This window comes from Simochromis diagramma, unplaced genomic scaffold (assembly GCF_900408965.1).
Source record: "Simochromis diagramma unplaced genomic scaffold, fSimDia1.1 OVJJ01000630.1, whole genome shotgun sequence".
NCBI lineage: Eukaryota > Metazoa > Chordata > Actinopteri > Cichliformes > Cichlidae > Simochromis > Simochromis diagramma.
The window spans coordinates 1,508,958-1,531,489 of NW_024386927.1; the positions used below are offsets into that span (position 1 = coordinate 1,508,958).

General features: G+C 39.4%; 1 protein-coding gene across 8 annotated transcripts in view; it reads left to right on the forward strand.

The window, feature by feature from the left end:
• The window catches only part of LOC120736740 (disks large-associated protein 1-like), a 181,084-nt gene that overhangs the window by 151,971 nt on the left and 6,581 nt on the right, over positions 1–22,532 (forward strand). For 7 of the 8 annotated variants that reach the window (XM_040037029.1, XM_040037027.1, XM_040037031.1 and 4 more), the window contains 9 exons: positions 3,436–3,560; positions 6,064–6,189; positions 6,335–6,493; positions 6,814–6,896; positions 7,812–7,857; positions 9,195–9,476; positions 15,048–15,180; positions 17,115–17,206; positions 17,921–18,073. In XM_040037029.1, the coding sequence (XP_039892963.1) occupies positions 3,436–3,560; positions 6,064–6,189; positions 6,335–6,493; positions 6,814–6,896; positions 7,812–7,857; positions 9,195–9,476; positions 15,048–15,180; positions 17,115–17,206; positions 17,921–18,073 (1,199 nt within the window). Of the gene's footprint in view, positions 1–3,435; positions 3,561–6,063; positions 6,190–6,334; positions 6,494–6,813; positions 6,897–7,811; positions 7,858–9,194; positions 9,477–15,047; positions 15,181–17,114; positions 17,207–17,920; positions 18,074–20,279; positions 22,526–22,532 lie in introns of those variants that run through there. The other variant, XM_040037034.1, reaches the window with a different exon arrangement.

Here is a 22,532-nt window from a genome sequence, read left to right on the forward strand (position 1 = left end):
AACAGTGCAAATGCAAATTCCTTGCTGACAGTTTAACCAAAAGGCATTTCCAGTGGAAACTGGCCGACATATCCTCAGCATAACCATGTATAATATCCACAAAACTTAAAAAGAGCTTACACACACAATACGGTAATATTATGTTGAAGCACAGTACGTATCACTCCGCGAGGCTCCTGCCTACGATAGCCGTAATGCTCCGACAATCCATCAAGCGGTGCAACTTTGTAGCTTAGCAAAATCATATTAAAACATTTGACAGATTTTCGAGCGCCGTGTACGACATAAAGTCATTTCAAGGTCAGTAAACACAACCAGAATTCATACATAAGGCACACAGGATTATAAGGGGCTCTGTCGATTTTCAGAAAAATCAAAGGATTGATTTTAAGTGTGCCGTATTTTCCAAAAAACACGGTAATAACGACGGCCTGCTAGCATGCTCTACCAAAAATAGTGCTTTGTTGTGTATCTGACGGACGAAAGCTAAACCAGTTCCACACCACTGAACTTGCAGCATTTTTACAAACCAATTCTGGTTCATCCGTTTCATTCAACGATCCGCTTTCGCCCTTCTCATTCTCCGCCATGCTTTTTCCGCCATGTGCATATGAAAACAAAGGCACTGCACATGCACGTTTTACCCATATTGCGATATTTCATTTTCTTATCATTGCCCAACATTATACCGGTATTACCGTGAACGGTATGATATGGCCCAGCACTAGTCCCAGTGTGTCCTGGTTCCCCAACACCTGACATCAACCTTGTTAATTTGGGTGACCTCTGAGCTTAAGTTATCTGTCTCTTGATATCCAAGGTTGGCTTGGTGAGCATGAACAGTCTAGCCTAGGGAGTGCTGAGTGGAAATCCAAATACTGTTGAATCTATAATCTAACATTGCAAAAATGAACTGAGAAAAAGTCAAAAAATAGAAAAACTATTTGCAAGTGTACAGTCTGGGTAGCGATTGTTCCCTCTGGCGTGTCTGCTTGAATTTCCAATTATAAACTTCTTAGATTCAAATATGTGAACTGCTCATCTGACAGAAAACAGAGGGAAGAGCAGCTTATTTCTTCTGCACAACACTTTTGTACCAGGTCATCCTTTCTCCTCCCTCTCTGGACGTAACATCTTCTGAGATGACATCAGAAGATATCACGACTTATCATCCTCTTTCTTTCTGACTTTTCTACATACACAATTTAAAACAAACTTTGAAATGACTGTATAACATCTTCTTTTCCATGTTATTCTTAGCATGACTTTTCAGTAATTCCATCACATTTGAACTTTCAGTCACATGTGTATATCCTTCTGTTTTATTCAGTTTACGCAGTCTTACTTCAGTTGCATGTATCATTACCTTATTTTCACATGAACATGAGAAAACACTCAGGTAACACACCAAAAGGTCTCTAAAGATGGGCACCGCCCTGAACTCTTATATACGTCCTGACCAAACTCAGACAAAGGAAATTCCACAGCACATCACGTAGCTCTATACCTCCCAGTTCAGCTCATCCTCAAACCCTTCCTCCAAAAGGGAAATTTACGACCACCCGTCACCTCCCTTACATGTGGCACCTGGATGTCTCTAACCTACATACAATGGCCCCACTGTGAAGGTGTAATCAGCACAAGGCCCACTTGTGATAACATCCTACATATCTATAACTTTGAGACAAAGAGATTTTACTATTACTAAAGTGATATTGTTCAAACATGTGATCAATACATAGAGTATGGAAATCTGCCACTACAACACACACCCACACACATACAGGCACACATACCTAGCCTCCATGGTAGAATAGAATATAATAGAATACTTTATTTGTCAATTTCTTCAAATGTACTTGCCATACAAAGGAATTGAAATTACGTTTCACACTGTCCCATGCGTAGACATTGACAACAATAAGGTGCAGATGCACAATGGTCAGACTATCAGTAAGAGTAAGAATCATTTTATACATGATATTTTCTTATTTGTTCTATTGGTTAAACTTACAGCTGATTGTATTTTATCATTATATTTTTATTTCCAAGACCTATTCCACCAACTTACAAGTGTGAGATCTTATTGGGGTGGCTGTAGCTCAGGTGGTAGAGCAAGTCACCTACTAACCGGAAGTTGATTTGATCGTCTTCTACAGACAATCCAGTTTGCATGCCAAATAGCCTTGGGCACGATACTAACCCCAAGTTGCTCACTGATGCATCCATTGGAGTATGAATCCATGCAAATGTTAGATAGAAAACACTTGCATAGAAAAAAAGAGTCAAGTTGTGTAAAGCCCTTCGCTCAAATAGAGTAGAAAATTCCTATATAAGAACCAGTCCATTTACCATCTACTGTGGTGGAAGAGTCTGATAATTCTGGCTAAAATATACTAAGGCAATATTTTCTCAGTTATAACTAGAATAGGTATAACACAGTATGAAATGGTGTTCTATGTTCTAAAACCTAGTTTCAGTAGCTGGGGATTAGACTGTTGTGCCCCCACCCTAACTGCTCCCCTAGTGTGTGTCAAGCATAAATATCTACCACTGCATGTTTTTAAGGAAACGTTGTTCTTACATAAACTAACTTAAGATGACTGGTCATTTAATTATCCCTTGTGATTACATAATTATTGGTCAGTTACATATTTTGGAGGCCTATTCACAATGCATATCTCCCTGCACACTATTTATAGTTTATCAAAAACTAAACTGATAGCTCTAGATCAGTACCCTTGCAAAACTGTCACAAAAAGTTTTCATGAAAACTTTGTTGTGTTGTTTTGTCACCCAGCATTGAACCTGTGACATTAAATCCATTGTGTGGAATGTGTAATAAAGCAGAGGTTTATTTATGCATCACTTAAACAAATCTGTTTCACACAGTTATAAGGACACATGTTCCTGTCCACAAGTCCACAACATGTCCTTAGGTTTAATATTCATCTACCCCAGCCACTTTCAGTTGGCTACACATAAATGGTACCCTTACTTTACACCGGCTTTGTTCTTTCATTTTTCTTTTAATTTTTACTTCCGAGTATATAGGATTATAGTTTTTCGTTGCATTATTGAACTTGCACCTTTCAACATCATAAAAAATAGCTTTCACTTTTGTGAAAATGTGGCTTAATATTGTGTCATAGTTCTGATATATCCACATCCATTTTTAGAATTAAATAAATAAAAGAAATTTAAAAATTATGTCCTTAAAGATGATGTAGGTTTTCTGGTATTGACAATGTGATCAGTTATAGGTCTTCTGTGGGTATTGTATCTGGGTACAAATGTAAAAATACAGCTTTTGGTTGTAGGCATAGTTACCTCAAATCTTGTCATTCTGGTGCAGTGTTTGTATATCAAACTAATTTTTAACATATCCTGTCTCCTCATCTTCCCGTCTTCTCTTCTTGTTTCTTGTTCCTTTAGTTTCATCTTGCATCACCACTTACAAGAAAACTCCTCCTCCAGTGCCACCCAGAACTTCAACCTGCTCCACAGCCTCCAAGCCATACATCTCCATTACAGCCCAGAGCAGCACAGAGTCTGCACAGGTACTGCACAAAGAATTAGTCCATCATGTTAATCTGCTCTTTGTGTGGTTACATCCTTATGTGTACCATGGAGGTGTCATTCATAGCAACATAAAGGAAGCATACGTACTTTCATTGTTTCCTAAGTAATAGTGCTTGCATTCACACTAGGTCTTGTGCAGTTTCGTCCATAATTTGGAATTTAGTAAAAAAAAAAAAGAAAAAACCTGCATTAACTGTTTTTATACGCAGTCCATCATTTTCAACACAATTTAAAATATAGGAAATCATTTTAATATTTGGATGAAAGTCCTTTCAGGTCATTGACTCCCTGAAGTCTAGATCCCATGGATATCATCATATGCTGTATTTTTTTCCTTGAGATGCTCTGCCAGACCTTTGTGCAGTGACCTTCAGTTGTTGCTTGTTGTGGGTCTCGTCTGCCTTCAGTTTTGTCCTCTTTGGTTGAGATCAGATGACTGATTTGTCACTGAAGAATATTCTATTTCTTTGCTTTGAGGGTCATTATTAATTTCCACTGTGAAAAATCATCCAATCCGTTTTGTACCATTAGTCTAAATCTGACTATACCCCTGCTCAGCAGTCACATAATTCATCAATATACACTATTTATCCAGTTCCACTGGCAGACATACATCTTCATGTCATAACATTGCCTGGTTGACAGATGATGTTATCTTCTTTAGCTTATGACTTGAGGCGACTGTTGCTGTGAATTGACCCAGTAGAAATAGAACTGAATCAATGAGTTGTTCATGAGTTTCATCTGTCTAAAGATTTTATTTTTTACAGAACTGCACTTTTAGATGTTTTCTGGTTAATCTGGTCATCCTGGTTACAGAGTTGGGCAGTGCATTACTTGTTCCAGCAGACCATCTGACACCCCTGATTTAGACATTCCTAAACTTTGTGGTATCTCTCTGATAGGTTTATTTTGTTTTTTCAGCCTAGTGATGGCCTCCTTTATGTGCATGAACCTCATGTTGAGAGTTCCTGCACATAAATGATTGCTATTGAGTGCAATCATTTCCAGATCTCTTATCTTCTGAATTGGTTATAAACCAATGAGGGAGTAGGTCTCACTTGAACATGCTTGTCCAATTATTTTCGGGTATCTGAAAATAGGGGGATGTAGTTTCTAATCTGTTAATACAATACTTTTGGTAAATCCCCTGAGTTAAAGCTAAGGGTCTTGTTTAAAATTCACTGTGGTGATGCACAGAGGCAAAAATACTAAGAACCTGCCCCAATAACAGATAAATAATTTGATGATCGATGAACTTCATGTAATGAAGGAGGCCCTGCAGTCCAATCCCCAACAATCAAGGCTGGCTATTGGTACATGGAATGTCACCTCACTGGTGGGAAAGGAGCATGTGCTAGTACATGAGGTTGAGCGATACCAGCTAGATATAGTCAGGTTTAGCTTAACACATGGCTTGGGCTCTGAAACTAGTTTCCTGGACAGGGGCTGGACTCTGTTCCAGACTGGACTTGGCCTTTGTGGGTACATTGGGATGCTCTTGGGAGTATCCCCTCTGATGGTGACTCCCTTGTGCTACTGGGAGACTTCAACGCTCACACGGGCAACAACAGCGAGATGTGGAGTGGTGTGATTGAGAGAACTAATCTGAATCTTGGTGGTGTTTTATTACTGGTCTTCTGTGCAGTTTGTCCATAACAAAGACCATGTTCGAACATAAGGATGTCCATAAGTGCATGTGGCACCAGGATTGGGGGTGGGTACAAAAAATGGATTTTCCTGGTTCAAATCGATTTTAGTTTGAATAAAGCGATTTCAATTCATTAAATCCTGAATAATTTTTTAAATATAAATGTATTTTGCCAGAAACGCCAGAATCTCAGGCTAAAGCTTACAAAACTATTTCAACAACTGCCAAACAGCTAAAACAGCAAATGCGAGCAGGTAACGGATTCCACTAAAAAGATGTAAACACAGAGCACGGTCACCCCGTTCACCCAGCGGCGTGTACACGGGCATGTCGGGTGCTAAAGGGCGACATCTCACAGATTTTGCAGGTTTTGTCACTCTCTGACCAAAATTCACTGGACCAGCACAAAAGAATATAAAAACTGCGCTTTTAAAAACTTTTGCCGTTTCGCTTCCACCACCAGCTTCTTGTACTTCAAGAACAGTTGACCATCTCAAATCTCTGTTTTCTGCATTATTCGCCTGCTTATTAAGCACCAGTCTACTGTTGTGTATGGTGCTGTTGGCTGCTGGTTTTTTCCCCCAAAATGACCTCCAACAAGAATGCCTAATTTCTGCTGTTCAATACCGAAAAAATTTAAACTTTTACAAATTCTACCAAATTGCAAAACGCTTAGCTGTGTCTCTAATAAGACCTCTGTAACTTTACTCTGCTTCACTTCAGCAGCATCAGGTAATGTTCATCAGCTGATTCAAGGTTTTATTCATGGATGGATGAAGGTGTGTGATATAACTTGTCTTAAAATGACTGTGTATTCTAAAACTAACCAGGATGCCTACATGGAAGAAGAGGGACCTAGAGGCGACATGACCATCCAATCAGGGCTCAGTAACTCCACAGAAAGCATTGACAGCATGAAGGCCTTGACAGCTGCCATAGAGGCTGCTAATGCTCAGGTCAGTGCTTTAGTGCTTTAGTTTTTACTGTAAGCATCATTGTAATAAACACCCACAAATATTTTCCAATTTCAGCTAGAATACACTGTATTTTTATTGTCTTACTGAATATTGTATTTACAGTGTTCTCAATATTCTTGCATAGGTCCACGGACCAGCCAGTCAGCATGTCAACAATAGCACCATGACAGTCAACACCACCATCCCCTCAATCCTGAGCAGGGGGCAAGTAGTTGAAGACCACCGGGATGATTATAGGAAAGATGCGTTCAGGAAGGGAAAATGTCTCTCCATAGGCATCCAGGTATACGTGAGATCACGGTCAACGAAATATTGAGCTTCAGTTACTTATAAATTATGTGGAGCTTGTTTATTTGTGTTTTCATTTCTGCTAAGAACCACATGTTACCCTGCTGGATAGAGAATATTTAACAAGCTTCACACAAAGTAGGGGTCTGTTTCACCTCTTTGTTACGATGACTATTACTATTTTTCTAAAAATTCTAGATCTGCTATTAATCTGTAATCTGTCTTGGGTCTCCTTTACATAAAGAAATGCATATTCATTTTTATGAAGCTTATTGTTGTGATTATTTTTGGTTTTGCTCTTTTTGCCTCCTCTAGGTTGACGGACCAGAGGATGTTCCGGATCCAGAGGACCCCTCCAAGTTCACCTCTGTAGGTGTGCAAGTGGAAGATGACAGAGGGTGAGACTTTTTTTGTTGGATTTAGCCTAATGTATCTAAACACAATAACACAATAGCCCTCTTTTCTACTTCTTTTGTCATTTATACATTTCTTTGAAGCTATTACTGGGAAGCACATTTCAAACAGTTGACTGTTTTAAATGTTCTCTTTTGTTTTCTCCTACATGTTTTTTTCTGTGTGCTTTTCCTCTGAGAGTGCAAGCAAGGGAAGCAGTACTTACACAAGTTATTTCATTCATTCATCCTCTGTCTTTTGAGTCTGGAAGAATCCTTCATAATCCAGGTTTTCAGCATCCTAACATCCCATCTACTAGTGGACATGGGTTGTGTATTTGTAGCCATTTAATGTGCTAGTTTGATACCCCTTAAGACCATTTACGAGGTAGCATGTGTTATCTGCTTCAGGGTCTCCCGGTTGGATTTGACCAAGATACAAACATTCAGCTGTATCTAAACAGTTTGGAAAAGCATAACTTTTTCTGTCATGATGGTGGAGAAAGACTGTTGATTTAGCAAAACTGACAGTGTCAAACTGTCAGCCAGCCCAGATTATGATGCATCTAATTTACAAGCAGCTACTTCATCCTTATTTTGCGCTACTTGCAACTTTTTTATTTCTTTTATTGGAGCACTGAACAGTTAAGCTCAGATGGCACTAATGCATTTAGAAAATCTTTTATAACCTCTGGTAGCATTCATTTTACACCTCTTCTCACAACTGACATCCTAGAGTCACAGGGAACCTCAAATCTCCAAACAAAAAAGTAGCAATTGTTAGATGGAAAAAGAATAGACTAGTGCAAATGTAAACTTACAACATTTTAAAGATGTGTATGTGAAGACATATGTTCTCTGAAAGCAGAGGGCAGAAATTTTATTGTAGTATTTATTCTTTTTTCCCCCTCTGATGCTCAGGTATCGTCGGTTCCAGCGCTCCAATAGTGTGACAGCAGCTGTGCAGGTAAGTTTTGGTACCGACTGCACCCATACAAAATAATGCTTGCAGCTTCCTTGAGACACACTGGTCGCTGAGTTTAAAGCAGTGCTAAAGAAAAACCTGCACCAGAGCTGCAAGGTAAAAGAAATGCACTGGCTATATTTTAACAAAACACCCATATTTTTTAAAACATGAGAAATACTATACTGAACCAGAACATGGTCCAAGAGTTGGCAGTTTGCTTGAGATCAATGATGCCTCTTAGCTTATGAGATATTTACATTTAAAAAAGGCACATATGTCTTTTGTTTGTCTGTCACTATTTCTGTTATAATCAGAAAATATATATATATTTACAGTTTAATTCGCATAGTATTCACTTGCAGCCAATTATGGAGCTTTATGAATGCTACATTTTTTGTGCATGATTACCCACTCTGAGAGCCTTTTTATATCTATTAGTATTCAAAGGATAACAGTCTTTTACTGAAGTCCTTGTAGTCGAGGAATACCCAAACAAAACCCTTTTTTTCGTTTCTTACTTTCTGGATACTTGCAGGATGGCGTTACCTTCCCCTCCAGAAACACTGTGAGGAATTTCGGAGTAATTTTTGACCAGTACATTTCCTTCAGTGCATATAATAAACACATATGTAGGACTGCTTTCTTGTATTTGTGCAATATTTGAAGGCGCTCAACCTTCAAACAATCAATCAATCACAGCTTGAAGATGAGCCTGGCAACAAAATGTAAAACAAGGATATAGGCACTGAACTCACATGGTGATATCGTTCTTTAAAAGTTTATCCAAAATGCAGTTTTGGTTTTTTTTAAAGATGAAATGTCATAAAATAATTAATTATTGAGGGCATCAGTGCTTTTTTCTGTTAGTTGACATGACAGACATTCGGTTGGTGCAGTTTTGGTATTGAAACTATGACATAGCACATGATGCTACATTGATTACTGATGCTCAAAGCTACTTAAGAACAAATGTTGAGCTTTAAAAAGCTCAATTTTGGCTTGAGATTGCGGTGGTATTTGGTTGCAGTTTTAATCGAGTATAAATCGTCTTTTCATTTGAATAATTCTCAAAAGTAAAGTAAAAAAAAGCCAAAAAACTAATAAAAATAACCAAATTTGGGCCTACTCCGTTATACTCATTAAACATATTACACTTGTAAAAAACATCATCTGTTTCTGAGGAAGTCGGGTTTGAACTATCAGTTGATTTTTTTTTATGGCCCCTTCACTTCATCTCTAAATGAGGGTGAACATCATTTAGCATCAAATGCAAACAGGTATAACAGACCTGCACTGCTCACAAATCCACTGATTTCTGTACTCATTATTCCATCCAGGCAGATCTGGACATGCCAGACCTACTAGACACACCTATAAACTCCCCGGACACTGACATGGAAATACTGTCATCTCGTGCCATCCCTCGGCAATATTCCCGCGATGCCACCACTTCCACCGTCAGCATCCAGGGCTCAGGGAACCACTACCATGCCTGTGCCTCTGATGACTATGAGGATGTGGGCTTTGACCCATCCATCCTTCCCCCTCCAGACCCATGGATAGACAGTGTAACAGATGACCAACTTGATGTCAGTTTCAACAGTTCTGCTATACTGGAGGTATGTGGGAGAATATTCAGTGATACTATTTGGTTAACTTTAGTTTTACATTACATTTACAGTTGTGCTCATAAGTTTTGCCTGTTTTCTAGATCAGGGGTCGGCAACCTTTCTGATGATGAGTGCATCTAAAATTCCCTCAGAAGTCAGTGTGCCATATGATTGCATTAGCAATAGATGTAATAACGCTCTATATTAACAGTTACACAATATATAGAAAAACTTTATAGAATTATATTTGTTGGCAGATGTTGGCAGCTATCAGCGAATAGTTATCAGCTATTTTGAAACAAAAAAAATACTTTTTATCCATAACAGCAAATGAGCTGAACAACAGAAAATGCAAATGCTGTTTATGGTCTCCTCACAGACACAGGTCTCCGAGTGTCCAGCATTCAGACGGCTACCTGAGGACTCATGTGAGAGAAAATCTGCTCACACAGATATGTAGAGCCAAACACTGTCAATAAAGCCTCTGCAATGTTCTGAAGACAGTTAAAGTTGTCAGGTAGTGATGTCCAGCAGGTGAAAATGCAGCTCCATGAACACGCACAGCTGTGGATTCCAGCTGCTTTCATAGTTCTGCAAACTTTGACCCCACAGAGTCGAGCTTTTCAGTTCAATCAGCTGCATTTCGATGTCCTCTGTGTCCAACCAGTTAATGCGAGACAAATCCAGCTGCTCATTAAAGCTTTTTGATTTGATTAGAAAAGAAAACATTGGTCCATACACCTAATACACCTGTTGTGCCGAGGGCTGGACTGGGACAAAACATCGGCCCGGGCATTTTGACTAGAGACCGGCCCACCAGGTATTATAGGAAAAGCCACGAACCCTTTGAATGAAAACAGACACTGTTGTGACAGTAATGCACACTGTCTTGTTGTTCTATGTATGATTTCTATACATTTTACATCTAATAAAAACTTTGGTTGTAAGCTTCAGATAATTATTTAATAACAGACATTTTAAATGAGAATAAGAAAGAAAAGTATTTCTTTGTGCCCCCCTCTCCCTGTTAATGCCCTACCTGCCCCCCTGGCAAAACTTTGCTAGACCCGCCCCTGCACAGTTACCAGCTGTCAGCTACTTAGAAAAGGATCCTGGTGTTATTTGTCTCTCAGAAACAGTTCATAACTTCCCTTCAACTCATTCATGTCACCTAAAAGGTAAACCTGTTTCTTCATCACCTGTTCAGCTCTGATGATTCAGTAAGGACATCTCCTGGTTTCATCGTCATGTTTCCCTCTCACCACATATCCAAACCGACATCCTGACCAGCAGCTTTACAGCTGTGGCTCCAGCAAACATCAGCTGATACTAGAAAGTAATATTAAATAAATTCTAACAACAGCTGATCAAGCTTAAACGTGCTGCTGTTGTTTAACGCGACATCCACTGGTTTCCTCTTTCTGGCACAAAGTGGGCGATAAACAAACAAGAGAGAAAAGCCGATCAGCTGATCATTGATCAGTTTCATGATTGAAGTAGCAACAGGAGAGGGAGGGGAGAGAATGAGAGAAGGAGAGGCAGCTGTGCAGCGTTACGACAGAATAACTCCAGCTTTGTGTCTTTTTTCATTGTAGCTGAAGTCCGGGACAAACTGTTCTTTTTCAGCTCAACATGAAACGCGTAATATTTTCTCTGAATACGAGACGATTCCATTTTTTACGGAACATTTGGCAACTCTACTAAATAACCTTATGAATAAAATAAAGTTCACCATCAGTAACATCATAGCACCCGCCCAGCTGTATAAAAACTCCGTCATGCTAGCTAGCACGCAGTACGAGTTATTGTAACTGACTGTAAAAAGTCAGCACAACAAAAATAAACTCCACCTAAACTTGGTTTATATCTGACCCAGATAGACTGCAGGTCATAACTTCTTATCTGAAGTTCAGTTCACCTGATACTCAGACCGGCGGCCGCCTCGGGTCTCTGCTCCTGCCTCCCCTTTCTCTCATCCACCTGCTGCCTCTGTGGAAGCCATAGTCACCACCAAACAACTGAACAATGGACTGGCCACCGGTATGCCGGATGGCCAGTCCAGCTATCGTCGTGCCATCAGTTAACCCTTAGCTGGCACACGTGCCCAGGGTTGCCGACCCCTGCTCTAGAGAATACGGATGCTAATATAAAAGCTTTTCTTTCACTAATGGTTAGTGGTTGGGTGACACCATTGTCAAAAAAACTACCCAACTACCCCAATGACCCTGATCAAAAGTTTACATACCCTAGTTCTCAATAGTGTGTATTGCCTCCTTTAACATCAATGACTGCTTGAAGTATTTTGTGGTTGTTGTGGATGATGCATTTTATTTTCGCAGATGGTAAAGCTGTCCATTCTTCTTGGCAAAATGCCTCCAGGTCCTGTAAATCCTTGGGCTGTCTTACATGACCTGCATGTTTGAGATATCCCAAAAGTGGCTCAATGACATTGTAATCAGGAGACTGGGATGGCGACTCTAGAATATTTACTTTTTATCCTGTAAGAAATTAAAGGTGGATTTAGTCTTGTGTTTTGGATTATTGTCATGTTGGAATGTACATGTGCATCCCATTGACAGCTTGCGGGCTGAGGAGTGCAAATTTTCCTCCAGTATTTTCTGATAACATGCTGGATTAATCTTGAAATCAATTTTGGACAGGTTCCCTGTGCCTGTGTAGCTCATACATCCCCAAATCCCCAATGTAAGTAATCCATCCCGGTAATGAGGCTTGCTTCCGAGTTAGCATATTGTAAATAGGCTGCTTTGGGGCATTAGTGCAGTTGTGGTTTTCTTCTGGGGACCATGTAGCCCATTGTTCTTCAAGTGCCCCTCTTTTTTTTTTTTTCAGCGAGTCCTGTATGTCCGTGGTTATTTGTGGGTTTTTCTTTGCAATTTTCTGGCAGTTTTGGCTGAAGCTTTTGTTGGTGTACCTGTCCGTGGCTTCGTTTCACCATAATTCTACTTCTTAATTAGAGTTTGAACACTACAATTGTCTGGATACCTTTTTACGTCCTTTTCCTGTTTTATAAAGTTCAAGTTATCTTCTCCCACAGCTCCTTTGATAAATCTTTTTCTTTCTCTATGGCATCAGGGGAGGAAGACAGGACAAAGACATTCTGTGGAAGAGAGCAAGAGATTAATAATAACTAATGATTAAACACAGAATTGTGTGCAAACACATAGTGAGTGAAAAAAGTTGAGCAAAGAAGAAATACTCAGTGCATCATGGGAAACCCTGAGCAGACTACACCTATTGCACCATAACTCTATGCTTTATCAAAAAGGAAAGTTTTAAGCCTAATTTGAGTCTTTTAGATTGAATAGAATGAATAATTTATTCATGTTTAATCTGTTGATTTAACACACAGATCAATAAAAGTATTATTTTTATTAAACTTCAGTATTTTCTGGCTCAGACTGACTCACAGTGGTGCTGTTTCAATCTAAGGAGACTGCTGCAAATTAGAGTTTTGAAACTTTAAACTTGATTGGCAGATGGCCGCCCCTCCCTGTGCCTGGTTCTGCTGGATGTTTCTTGTTGTTAAAATAAAATGTTTCCTCCCCACTGTCGCCAAAGTGCTTGATCATAAGGGGTCATATGATTGTTGGGTTTTTCTCTGTATGTATTATTGTAGGGTCTACCTTACAATGTAAAGCGCATTGAGGCGACTGTTGTTGTGATTTGGCACTTTATAAATAAAATTGAATTGAATTAAGATAACCTTTATTAAGATAAAAATCCATCAATTGAATCCATTTAAACATTAAAGCTTACTGTCACTTGGCTATGTGACAGTCTGGCAAGCTGTCCAGGGTGTACCCCACATCTCACCCTGCGCAGAAGAGAATGGATGGAGCTTACTTTCCCACAGCCTAATCAAGGAGGCACAGTAAAGTTAATTTGATTAAACAGGAATCTGTGATCTTTGTTCTGTTTCCAGCAGTGTAAAAGAGATTAAACAGCGGATTACAATCAAGTATTCAATTCAATTCAGTTTTATTTATGCCACACCAAATCACAACGCCTCAGGGTGACTGTTGTTGTGGCAAAGGTTACAGCTAAGAATCTATATTTATTATTGATGTTTATCTGGGAAACACAAAGCATACTGAAAAACTTTTAAACTGTCCTACTCTCCCCACAGAAGAGCTTCCACAAATGGTGAATGTATTCTTTATTATGAAGTACTGATTGGTCAGTAGGCAGCTATTTCATACCTGTTGATCTCTAATCTCTAAACACAGCATAAGTTACCATGGCAATTTACCCCGAGTGAGAAGTGAACCACCTTCGCAGAAAACCCAGGGTTAAGTTTGAAGGTACTTTGATAAGCTAAAATCCTGCTTTCCAGTACCGGCCTCTCTATTACAGGGCCATCAAGGCAACCGGAGCCTGGAATATCCACAAGCAACCAGCTGGCAACTTCAAAACAACAGCAAATGACACACTGATTTACAGGTACACACCATTAGGATCAACAGAAACAACACTGGACATTCACACAATCATTCGGCTTGGAGAAGTAGAGTCGGGTGTAACAAAAAGAGGGAAAGTAGTCAGAACAGAGGGGATTACACTACCAGAAGGCAACCGTGCAGTCATTGAGGACAGCTGCAAGTACCCAGGAATCCCACAAGAGGCCACTAGGAAAGCTCAACCACCAGATCAACGCAAGAAACATCATCATGGAAGGACGGGTCCCTGCATGGCATGTACCACCAGCAGGTAGAAGTGGTTGATATAAAATATCCTACTAATTCCTGGACAAAGCTGGACTAAAAGACAGCAGACACCCTGGTAAAACAGCAACAACCTATAAGCGTAGAGGCTGGGGTCTGCCACACCAGGCAAGACCCTAGGTGCTAGCTGTGCAAAGACCCTGACACAATCCAGCACATAACGGCAAGATTCTAGCAGGCAAGGCATACATGTAACACCATAACCACGTGGCTTGGATATTATACAGAAACATCTGTGTCGAGTATGGCCTGGAAGTCCTGAGGCAAAAATGGGAGACGTCCCCCAGGGTGGTTGAGAATGACCGAGTCCTGTGGGACTTCTGGATACGGATGGACAAACTGGTGATGGGTTAGCCATCTGACATAGTGGTAGTGGACAAGCAGAGGAAGATGGCCATAGTGATAGTTGTATCTATACTAAGTGATAGCATTAGGAAGAAGGATCCTGAGAAGCTCACTACCAAATACCAAGGGCAGAGAGAAAAGCTAGAGAAGATGTGGCGGGTCAAGGCAACTGGAGTCCCCGTGGTAATCTTAGCACTTGAGGGAGTGACCCCCAAACTGGGCAAGTGGGAAATTATTATTGTTTGCGTATTTATTTGTGTATGTATGTAGATGCACTTTCTCTGATTTTATATGTTATATATTTATTTAACATAGCACAATAAAACAGCACTTTCTCTATCGTGCACATACAGATGGGGGCAGCTTGGGTCTCAGGAGTTTCCTCATGACCAAGGCTAAATTCTTGTGACGTGAATTACAACTAACTTATCAACCCTGTAGAAAGTACAGTATACAGTTTTCTGTAGTGATAGTTTCATTATTTAAATGGCAGGTGGTGCAGAGATCAGTTTGCCAGAGAGACGGACGGTGGTTTCTGAAGCTGCTGCAGGCTGAAACCGACCGCATGGAAGGCTGGTGTCGACAGATGGAACTCGACCAGCGGGAGAATGACCTGCCTGAGGACAGTACGTCTTTGTGTGTGTGTGTTGTTGTTGTTCTTCATGTCAGAAAATCTCTCTCAGACCCCATCCTTCGTGTGTGTGTGTTTTCCTAATGCTTAAATCCTCTTCCAGAGGTTTAGGAGACAAGATATAAATTTGATTGTTTCCTAGAATCTCATTCAATAAGTTGCATTTGAGTCAACTGCTACTGAAATACTACAAATACAGTGTATTACCTCCATTGTGATGATATATCAGTTCAATTAAATCTTATTTATATAGCGCACAGAGTGTGAAACAGTTTGATAAGATTCGGCTTTCTGGAAAAGTACTTTTGCCCTCAGTGCTCGATAAATGGTAACATGACCAATATAGCGAGTATATTGGGTCCTAAAGCTGCAGAAGGTCACTGCTGAAAAGATTGGCTGTTAACAAAGTGCTGTATGGAAGCATACTAATGGAAGGGAAAGGTCTGCTAGCAAATGGTGCACAAGTAATAGAGACATCTGCAGCCTTAGGAAGATTGCCAAGAAAAGTGTCAATTACTTGAGAGAGATTCACAAGAGGTGGATTGAGGTTGCTTAATAACAGCTTAATAGTGTTCGTAATAAGCAAGTCTCAGTTTCAACTGTGAAGAGAAGGATCCGAGCTGCAGGTTTAACAGGACGAGTTGCAGCAAGAAAGCCATCACTAAGACATCAGAATAAGACAAAGAGAGGTGCCTGGGCCATGAAACACCGCCATTACACTACTGAAGACTGGATTACGGAGTGATGAAGCAAAATTTGAAATCTTCGGTTCACCACGCAGGATTTTTGTACGCCAACAAGGAGGTGAAAGGATGGTTCCACAGCGTGTGGCATCAACTGTCAAACATGGAGGGGGAAGTGTGATGGTCTGGGGCTGTTTGCTGGATCCAGGGTCAGCAGCTTGTACAGAGTGAGAGGCTCCTTGAACCAAAACAGCTACCACAGCAATCTGCAGGCCCATGCAGGACTGTCTGGTATGCATCTAGTTGGTCAGGGGTTCATCCTACAACAAGATAAGGACCAAAACATAAGTCCAAGCTATGCCAGAGCTACCTCAGGAAAAAAGAAGATGGTAAGCTTGAAAACACGGAGTGTCTCAGTCTCCGGACTTAAACCCCATCGAGCTGATTTGGGATGAACAGAAGTGTGAAAGCAAAGCAACCTACAAGGTCCACGTTTATGGGAACTTCTGCAGCAGATATGGGAAGAACTTTCTGAAGAATATTTGATTTCTGTTGTAGAAAGAATGCCACGGGTGTGTACAGCTGTTATATCTACTAAAGGAGGCTACTTTGATGAGTCAAAAGTTTAGAATACACTTTGATCTATAAATTGATTCCATGATTATTTTTAACTCCAATTGCTTATTTGTGATTTGCTTTCATTTCAGAGTGCAATTAGACGTTAAACTGCATAATTTACAAGAAAAAAATTGGAAAAGTATTCCAAAACTTTTGACTGGTAGTGTAAATATATTGTATATATATTATATTTATTATAGTTATTGTTAGCCATTGATGCAATGACTATATTGTACTTTGTATGTAATGAATGTAGTTTATGTGACAGTTTACTTTTCTGCGTTAAAATCAGAAAAATAAGAATGGTTCCAAGATATTCTAATTTTACACTACTGTAAATAATAATATAGTCCTCAGGATTGTGTGTGACCAGGTAGTCAGCTCTGGTATGTAAAACAAATTCAAACAGTCATAAAATTGAGCATCAAGAGCATCAAGAGCAATGGCATTTAATGGGACAGGGTTACACCCACAATCAGAGTAGGTTCAAATGTCAAGCTCTCAGAAAAGCTCCTGAGGCTTAAACAAATTTGTTAGTTGCCAATCAGTGATGTTGTAGTATGTGCATGTTAAGAACAGATCAATATGTAGAAGAGTCTCTTTCTAAGCTCTGTGTCTGTGCTTATAGTCCTAGAGAAGATGAGAAGTGCTATGGGAAGTGCTCAGCTTCTGATGTCCCAGAAGTTTGAGCAGTTCAGGGAGCTGTGTGAGGAGAACCTGGTGAGTCTGAAGCAGTGGAAAGCGTTTTGTTTCTGTGTAGCAGACTTAAGCCTAACTAAATTATTTTTTTTTTTAAATTTCATTTCTTCCTTTTCCTTTTAATGAGCTTTTTAATTTCAATTTTTACAATATTTTTCTTGTGTTTTCTAATGTTTAACCTTTTAAATTGTTTCATTTACTGAAGAAAAAACCTTTACTTTGATTATACAGTGAATATTTGATTGACTGATCAACTGAATGTAATAAAATATTAGTAATGGCAAATGGTAATTAATGCCAAGCTTATCATACAAAATGTCATCATATATTTCTATAACTGCATACCAGTATCCTTTACTATTTCAAGTCAAGTCAAGTAGTGTTTTATTGTCAGCCCAACAATATATATGCTCAACTATGTGGTGGGACGAAATATTGTCCTCCTGGATCAAATGTGTGTAAAAATAATAAAATGAAAATGAAAAAATTCAAATATACATATATACAACCATACAGAAATAAGATAAACTAAGAATAAGTACGGCAGTGTTGTACTTGAATAGAAATAGAGTAAGAATAGAAAAGAATGAGAATATTTACAATACACAGGCAGAATTCACAGACAAGTTTTTTGAGATACTATATATACAAAGTTTAACATGAGAGTGTGTATAACAACTTTTTATTCATTTTCTTGTTTTTTTTTCTATTCTTCCTGCTTATCTACTGTCATAGAACCCCAAAGCCCACCCTCGTCCAGTAGCCTCAGATCTGGCCGGTTTTTGGGATATGCTTCAGTTGTCAATCGAGAACATAAGCCTCAAATTTGATGAGCTTCACCAGCTCAGAGCCAACAACTGGCGGCCCTTGGATCCCCCAGACAGAAAGGTACACTCACAACTTCCATCATCCACTGGCTACATGATTGCTGATCCAGCTCTTTCACTGCATTACTTGCCCAAAGATGACGTCTGTCGGTTCCTTCAAACCTTTTTAAGCATTCACTGCTGACACATTAGAGGTCAAAGATTCCTGCTCAAAACATTCCTAAAACTAATATGTGTGGCTACACATCATGATTTTGACTAATAATAATAATAATAATAATAATAATAATAATAATGCATTTATTATATTTATTTATATATTTAAATACTATTTAAGTCAGTTATACACAAGTTCAGTTGATATATACACAATACACTCGACTTGACATGATACCTGCATTTAATTAAAATAATTAACCTTAAACTAAGTGTAAATATTGAAAATAAGGGTTTAAGTCATGACAGCACAGAATCGTAGAGCAAGCAGTTTTCCATAACTCTCAAATGACTGAAAGCTACAGATAACCTTCTAGTGACGTGCCTCTGTTACAGCCCAAAGCAAACCTCATGTGACTCTGTCAGACTTCATGTCCGACTTAATGATTTAAAAAAATAAAAATAATATAAAAACTTGGTTCACTGCTTTGACATCAGAGAAAAGTAAGCAACACTAAAACAACTGTCTCCCCCAGGACTGTAATCAGAAAAAACCATCTGGCTCTATGATAGTACAGTCCTTGTTATTGTCATGTTCTGTAAAAAAGTCATGATGATTGTTGAAGATCCAAAAAGTTAAATGTTGCTGGATCTGTTTGTTTTAAGCATCTAACTGTTGAACTCACAGGGGTCTGAGTGTGATGATGTCAGACTGCTTAGTGACGTAAATGTGCCTGCAAAGTTGTTGGAAGGCTTAAATACTGAACATGAGCAAACACAGTCAGATAAAAATGAAAACATATATTCAGTGTGACAACCAGGATCTGTTTCTTATACTTGATTTAATCTGTCCAGGGTTTACAAGATTGCAAACTGAAAGCACGTTGCCTTTTTTAACAGTTACTGTTACACAAACTGTTCATTTTAAGGTCCTTATTCATGTGTGTTCTTAAGCCCCTCTCAGACGTGCATCCACTGATGTTAATTGTATGACATATTAATATGTTTGATCGTGAGTAACAAAAGAAACCAGTCCATTTATTTCATATATGTTTACCAACCAATTTATTAGGTATACTTGTTCAACTCCTTGCAAATATCTAACCAGATAATCACATAGGAGCAGCTCAGTTCATGTAGACATGTCGACATGGTCAAGATGTCCTGCTGAGCATCGGAATGTGGACGAAAGGTGATTTGAATGTATTCTCAAATGGCCTTCTCAGTCACCAGATCTCAATCTAATATAGGATGTGGTAGAATGGGACCCACATATCGTGAGGAATGTTTCCGGCAACTTGTTGAATCTATGCCATGAAGAATTGAGGCAATTCTGAAGGCAACAGAGAGTCCAACCTGGAACCTACACATAAAATAGCCAGTGTACAAATTGCAAATTGCATTCATACCAGTCATGAAGTTATAAGTTATGCTGACAGTCTCACACCTTTAACTCAGATGTAAGGTGAGCCTACACTAATGTTTCACTGTTAGCAGGATAAAATGAACACAGTCTTTGAGTGTCAGACTCAGTGAAGGCAGCAGTAGGGGAAATAGGACCGTCTACTCATTACTTTGGATGGTGACCTGCTTTGGAACATCCCTTAAGGTTCACAGGTTGTGTAAGGGTTTTTCTGTGTAGAGATTATCTCAATAACAATAACAGCATAATTACTGTACTTTCACCAAAGAGTGTAGGTGTGGAATTATTTTTGCAATCACTCTGGTATCGTGTTTTGATTTTCCTTGTTTACAAAAACTGAGAAAATGTCAGGAAAAAAATCACGTTTTGGCTTAAAATCTCTATCCATGTAAAGTTGGCAGGGTGATGAGTCGTGTCCTAACAAAAGTCACAAAAAACAAAAGCATCTGACAATTTTGCCCCCTTCCCCACTTGAAAAAAAAGAACAAGAAAAAAACTTTTATCATTAATGTGAATGACAGCGGAGGTTTCTGTGGTTATACAGATGCTGTTGCCTGTGCATACGTGTGAGTGGATCTGTAAATGTTGCAGACGTTCAGCATCATTGTGAATATTAACTGGCTTTTTAATTTGCTCTCATTGTTGTCTTTTTCTTTCTTGTGTGTGTTTTTTGTGTGTGTATTGACAGTGAAGGTGCTTGCAAACATCAGTCAACATAAGAGCAATGCCAACAGCACAAGGCCTTGACCCCTGTGGGCCTCCTAGGATTCATCATGTCTGTCTTTCCATCCATCTATCCATGCTGCTCTCTGCTCTTGCTTCCTTCTTTCACTTACAGCCACCTTCCTGTCTGTGGCTTTTTTCTTTGTTTGTTGTGTGGCTAAAACATTTTACAGGACATCAAACTGCTACACACCAGTTCACAGTAGGTGCATTTATAAGGAAATGAAGCTCAGGCTAACCCTTTATGATTGAAGTATAATTCAAATATTTTATTTCAAATGTACACAGCAAGTCTTCTCATTCTTCTGTTACTTAAATCAATAGCAGATTTTTATTTGCATATCTTTCCATTTAGTTAGTACAGTCCTGATCAAAAGTTTAAGACCACTTAAGAAATGGCCAAAAATCATGTTTTGCATGGTTGGATCTTAACAAGGTTCCAAGTAGAGCTTCAACATGCAACAAGAAGAAATGGGAGCAAAACATTTTTTGAGCCTGCAATTTATTGAAAACAACACTAAAACTGGAACAGGCTGTTTTACAGCTGATCAAAAGGTTAGGCCCACACCTCCAAAAAACCTGTAAGCCCCCCCAAACAGAAATCAAAGTTCCAAACATGAACTCTGTAATGAGTAGCTCCACCGTTATTGTTGAGCACTTGAAAATTTGTTGCGGCATGCTTGATGCAAGCTTTTCCATGAAGTGAGTGGTGAAGACGGCTGCACGAGGGGCATCTACTGTTCTCAATTGGATTTAGATCAGGGGAACATGCATAGTGATATTATTCTCCTGGAAGAAGTCCCTTGTCTGGCGGGGATTGTGCACTGTGGCACTGTCCTTTTGAAAAACCCAGTTGTTACCACACAGACGAGGGTCCTCAGTCATGAGGGATGCTCTGCAACATCTGGACATAGCCAGTGGCCGTTTGACGCCCCTGCACCCCTGAACTCCATTTTTCCACTGAAGGAAAAGCACCCCAGACCATTATGGCACCCCCGTCCACTGTGGCGTGTAGAAAACATCTCGGGTGGGATCTGCTTGTCGTCCCAGTAACGTTGGAAACCATCAGGACCATCAAGGTTAAATTTTTTCTCATCAGAGAATAAAACTTTCCTCCACCTTTCAATGTCCCATGTTTGGTGCAAAGGGTCAGTTGTGCGGCGTTCAGGGAGACGAGGCCTTGTTTTGTTTTTGAAGCCCTTCAGTCTCAAATGCAGTCTGATGGTTATGGGGCTGCACCAGTAACGGCCTTAATTTGGGTCGAGGATCGTCCAATGCCTTGATGGACAGCCAATTATATCGTCAGGCTCAGTGCTGAGACATTTTTTGGGGTCTTCCACTTGACTTTTTTGTTTCATAGCCCTCAGGATCATTTAAGAAAGTCCAAATGACTGTCTTACTGCGTCCCACCTCACTGCTTATGCAGTTCAACAACCCGACCACGTTCAAAAAGGGAACGTTTTTTGCCTTTGCCATCATTAATTGTATCATTTCAATTATATGATTTTTGTAATTTAGCTAGCTTAAAGAGCAGCAATAATTTTAGCAAAATTGTCGAAAGTTTTGTTTTCAAGCCCGCCTTCAGTTCATATTTTTAGCAATTAAAACGAGACGGTACTCGCAATTTAATAGCTGGGATCAGCAGGAAGTGTAAAAATGAAGAGAAAAGACTGAAGCACAGAGCTATAAAATTATTCTTTCAGGACATTTATGGTGTCATAGAGTGGAATCTAAATATTGAATAAATTGGAGCTATATCAGTCCTGCAAAGAAATAAAGAAAATGTCATATGTGCAGGAGCAGTCCTTGCCACATGATAGATAGGAAAGATGCATGCACACAGACAAAAGGACCCTTTCTCACTTGAACATATCTATCTTACAATCATGCCAAAGCCTTGTTTGTTCAGACAAATACATCTGTCTCTGTCAGAGGTATGACTTCAGCTGTCTTCAAGCATATAGATTGTTACACAGCAACCAAAAAACCTTATTTGAAAGAGAAAATGGAAAGATTCTGATAATCAGTGGGTGACTCATACAGAATTCTACAGAATGGAACTCATCTTAACTCATTCTCATTCCTAGGCATACATTAGCACGCACACACACACACACACACACACACACACACACACACACACACACACACACACACACACACACACACACACACCAATAAGTATGTCTTTTTCCTGAAATGTTCTGCCCTTCCCTCC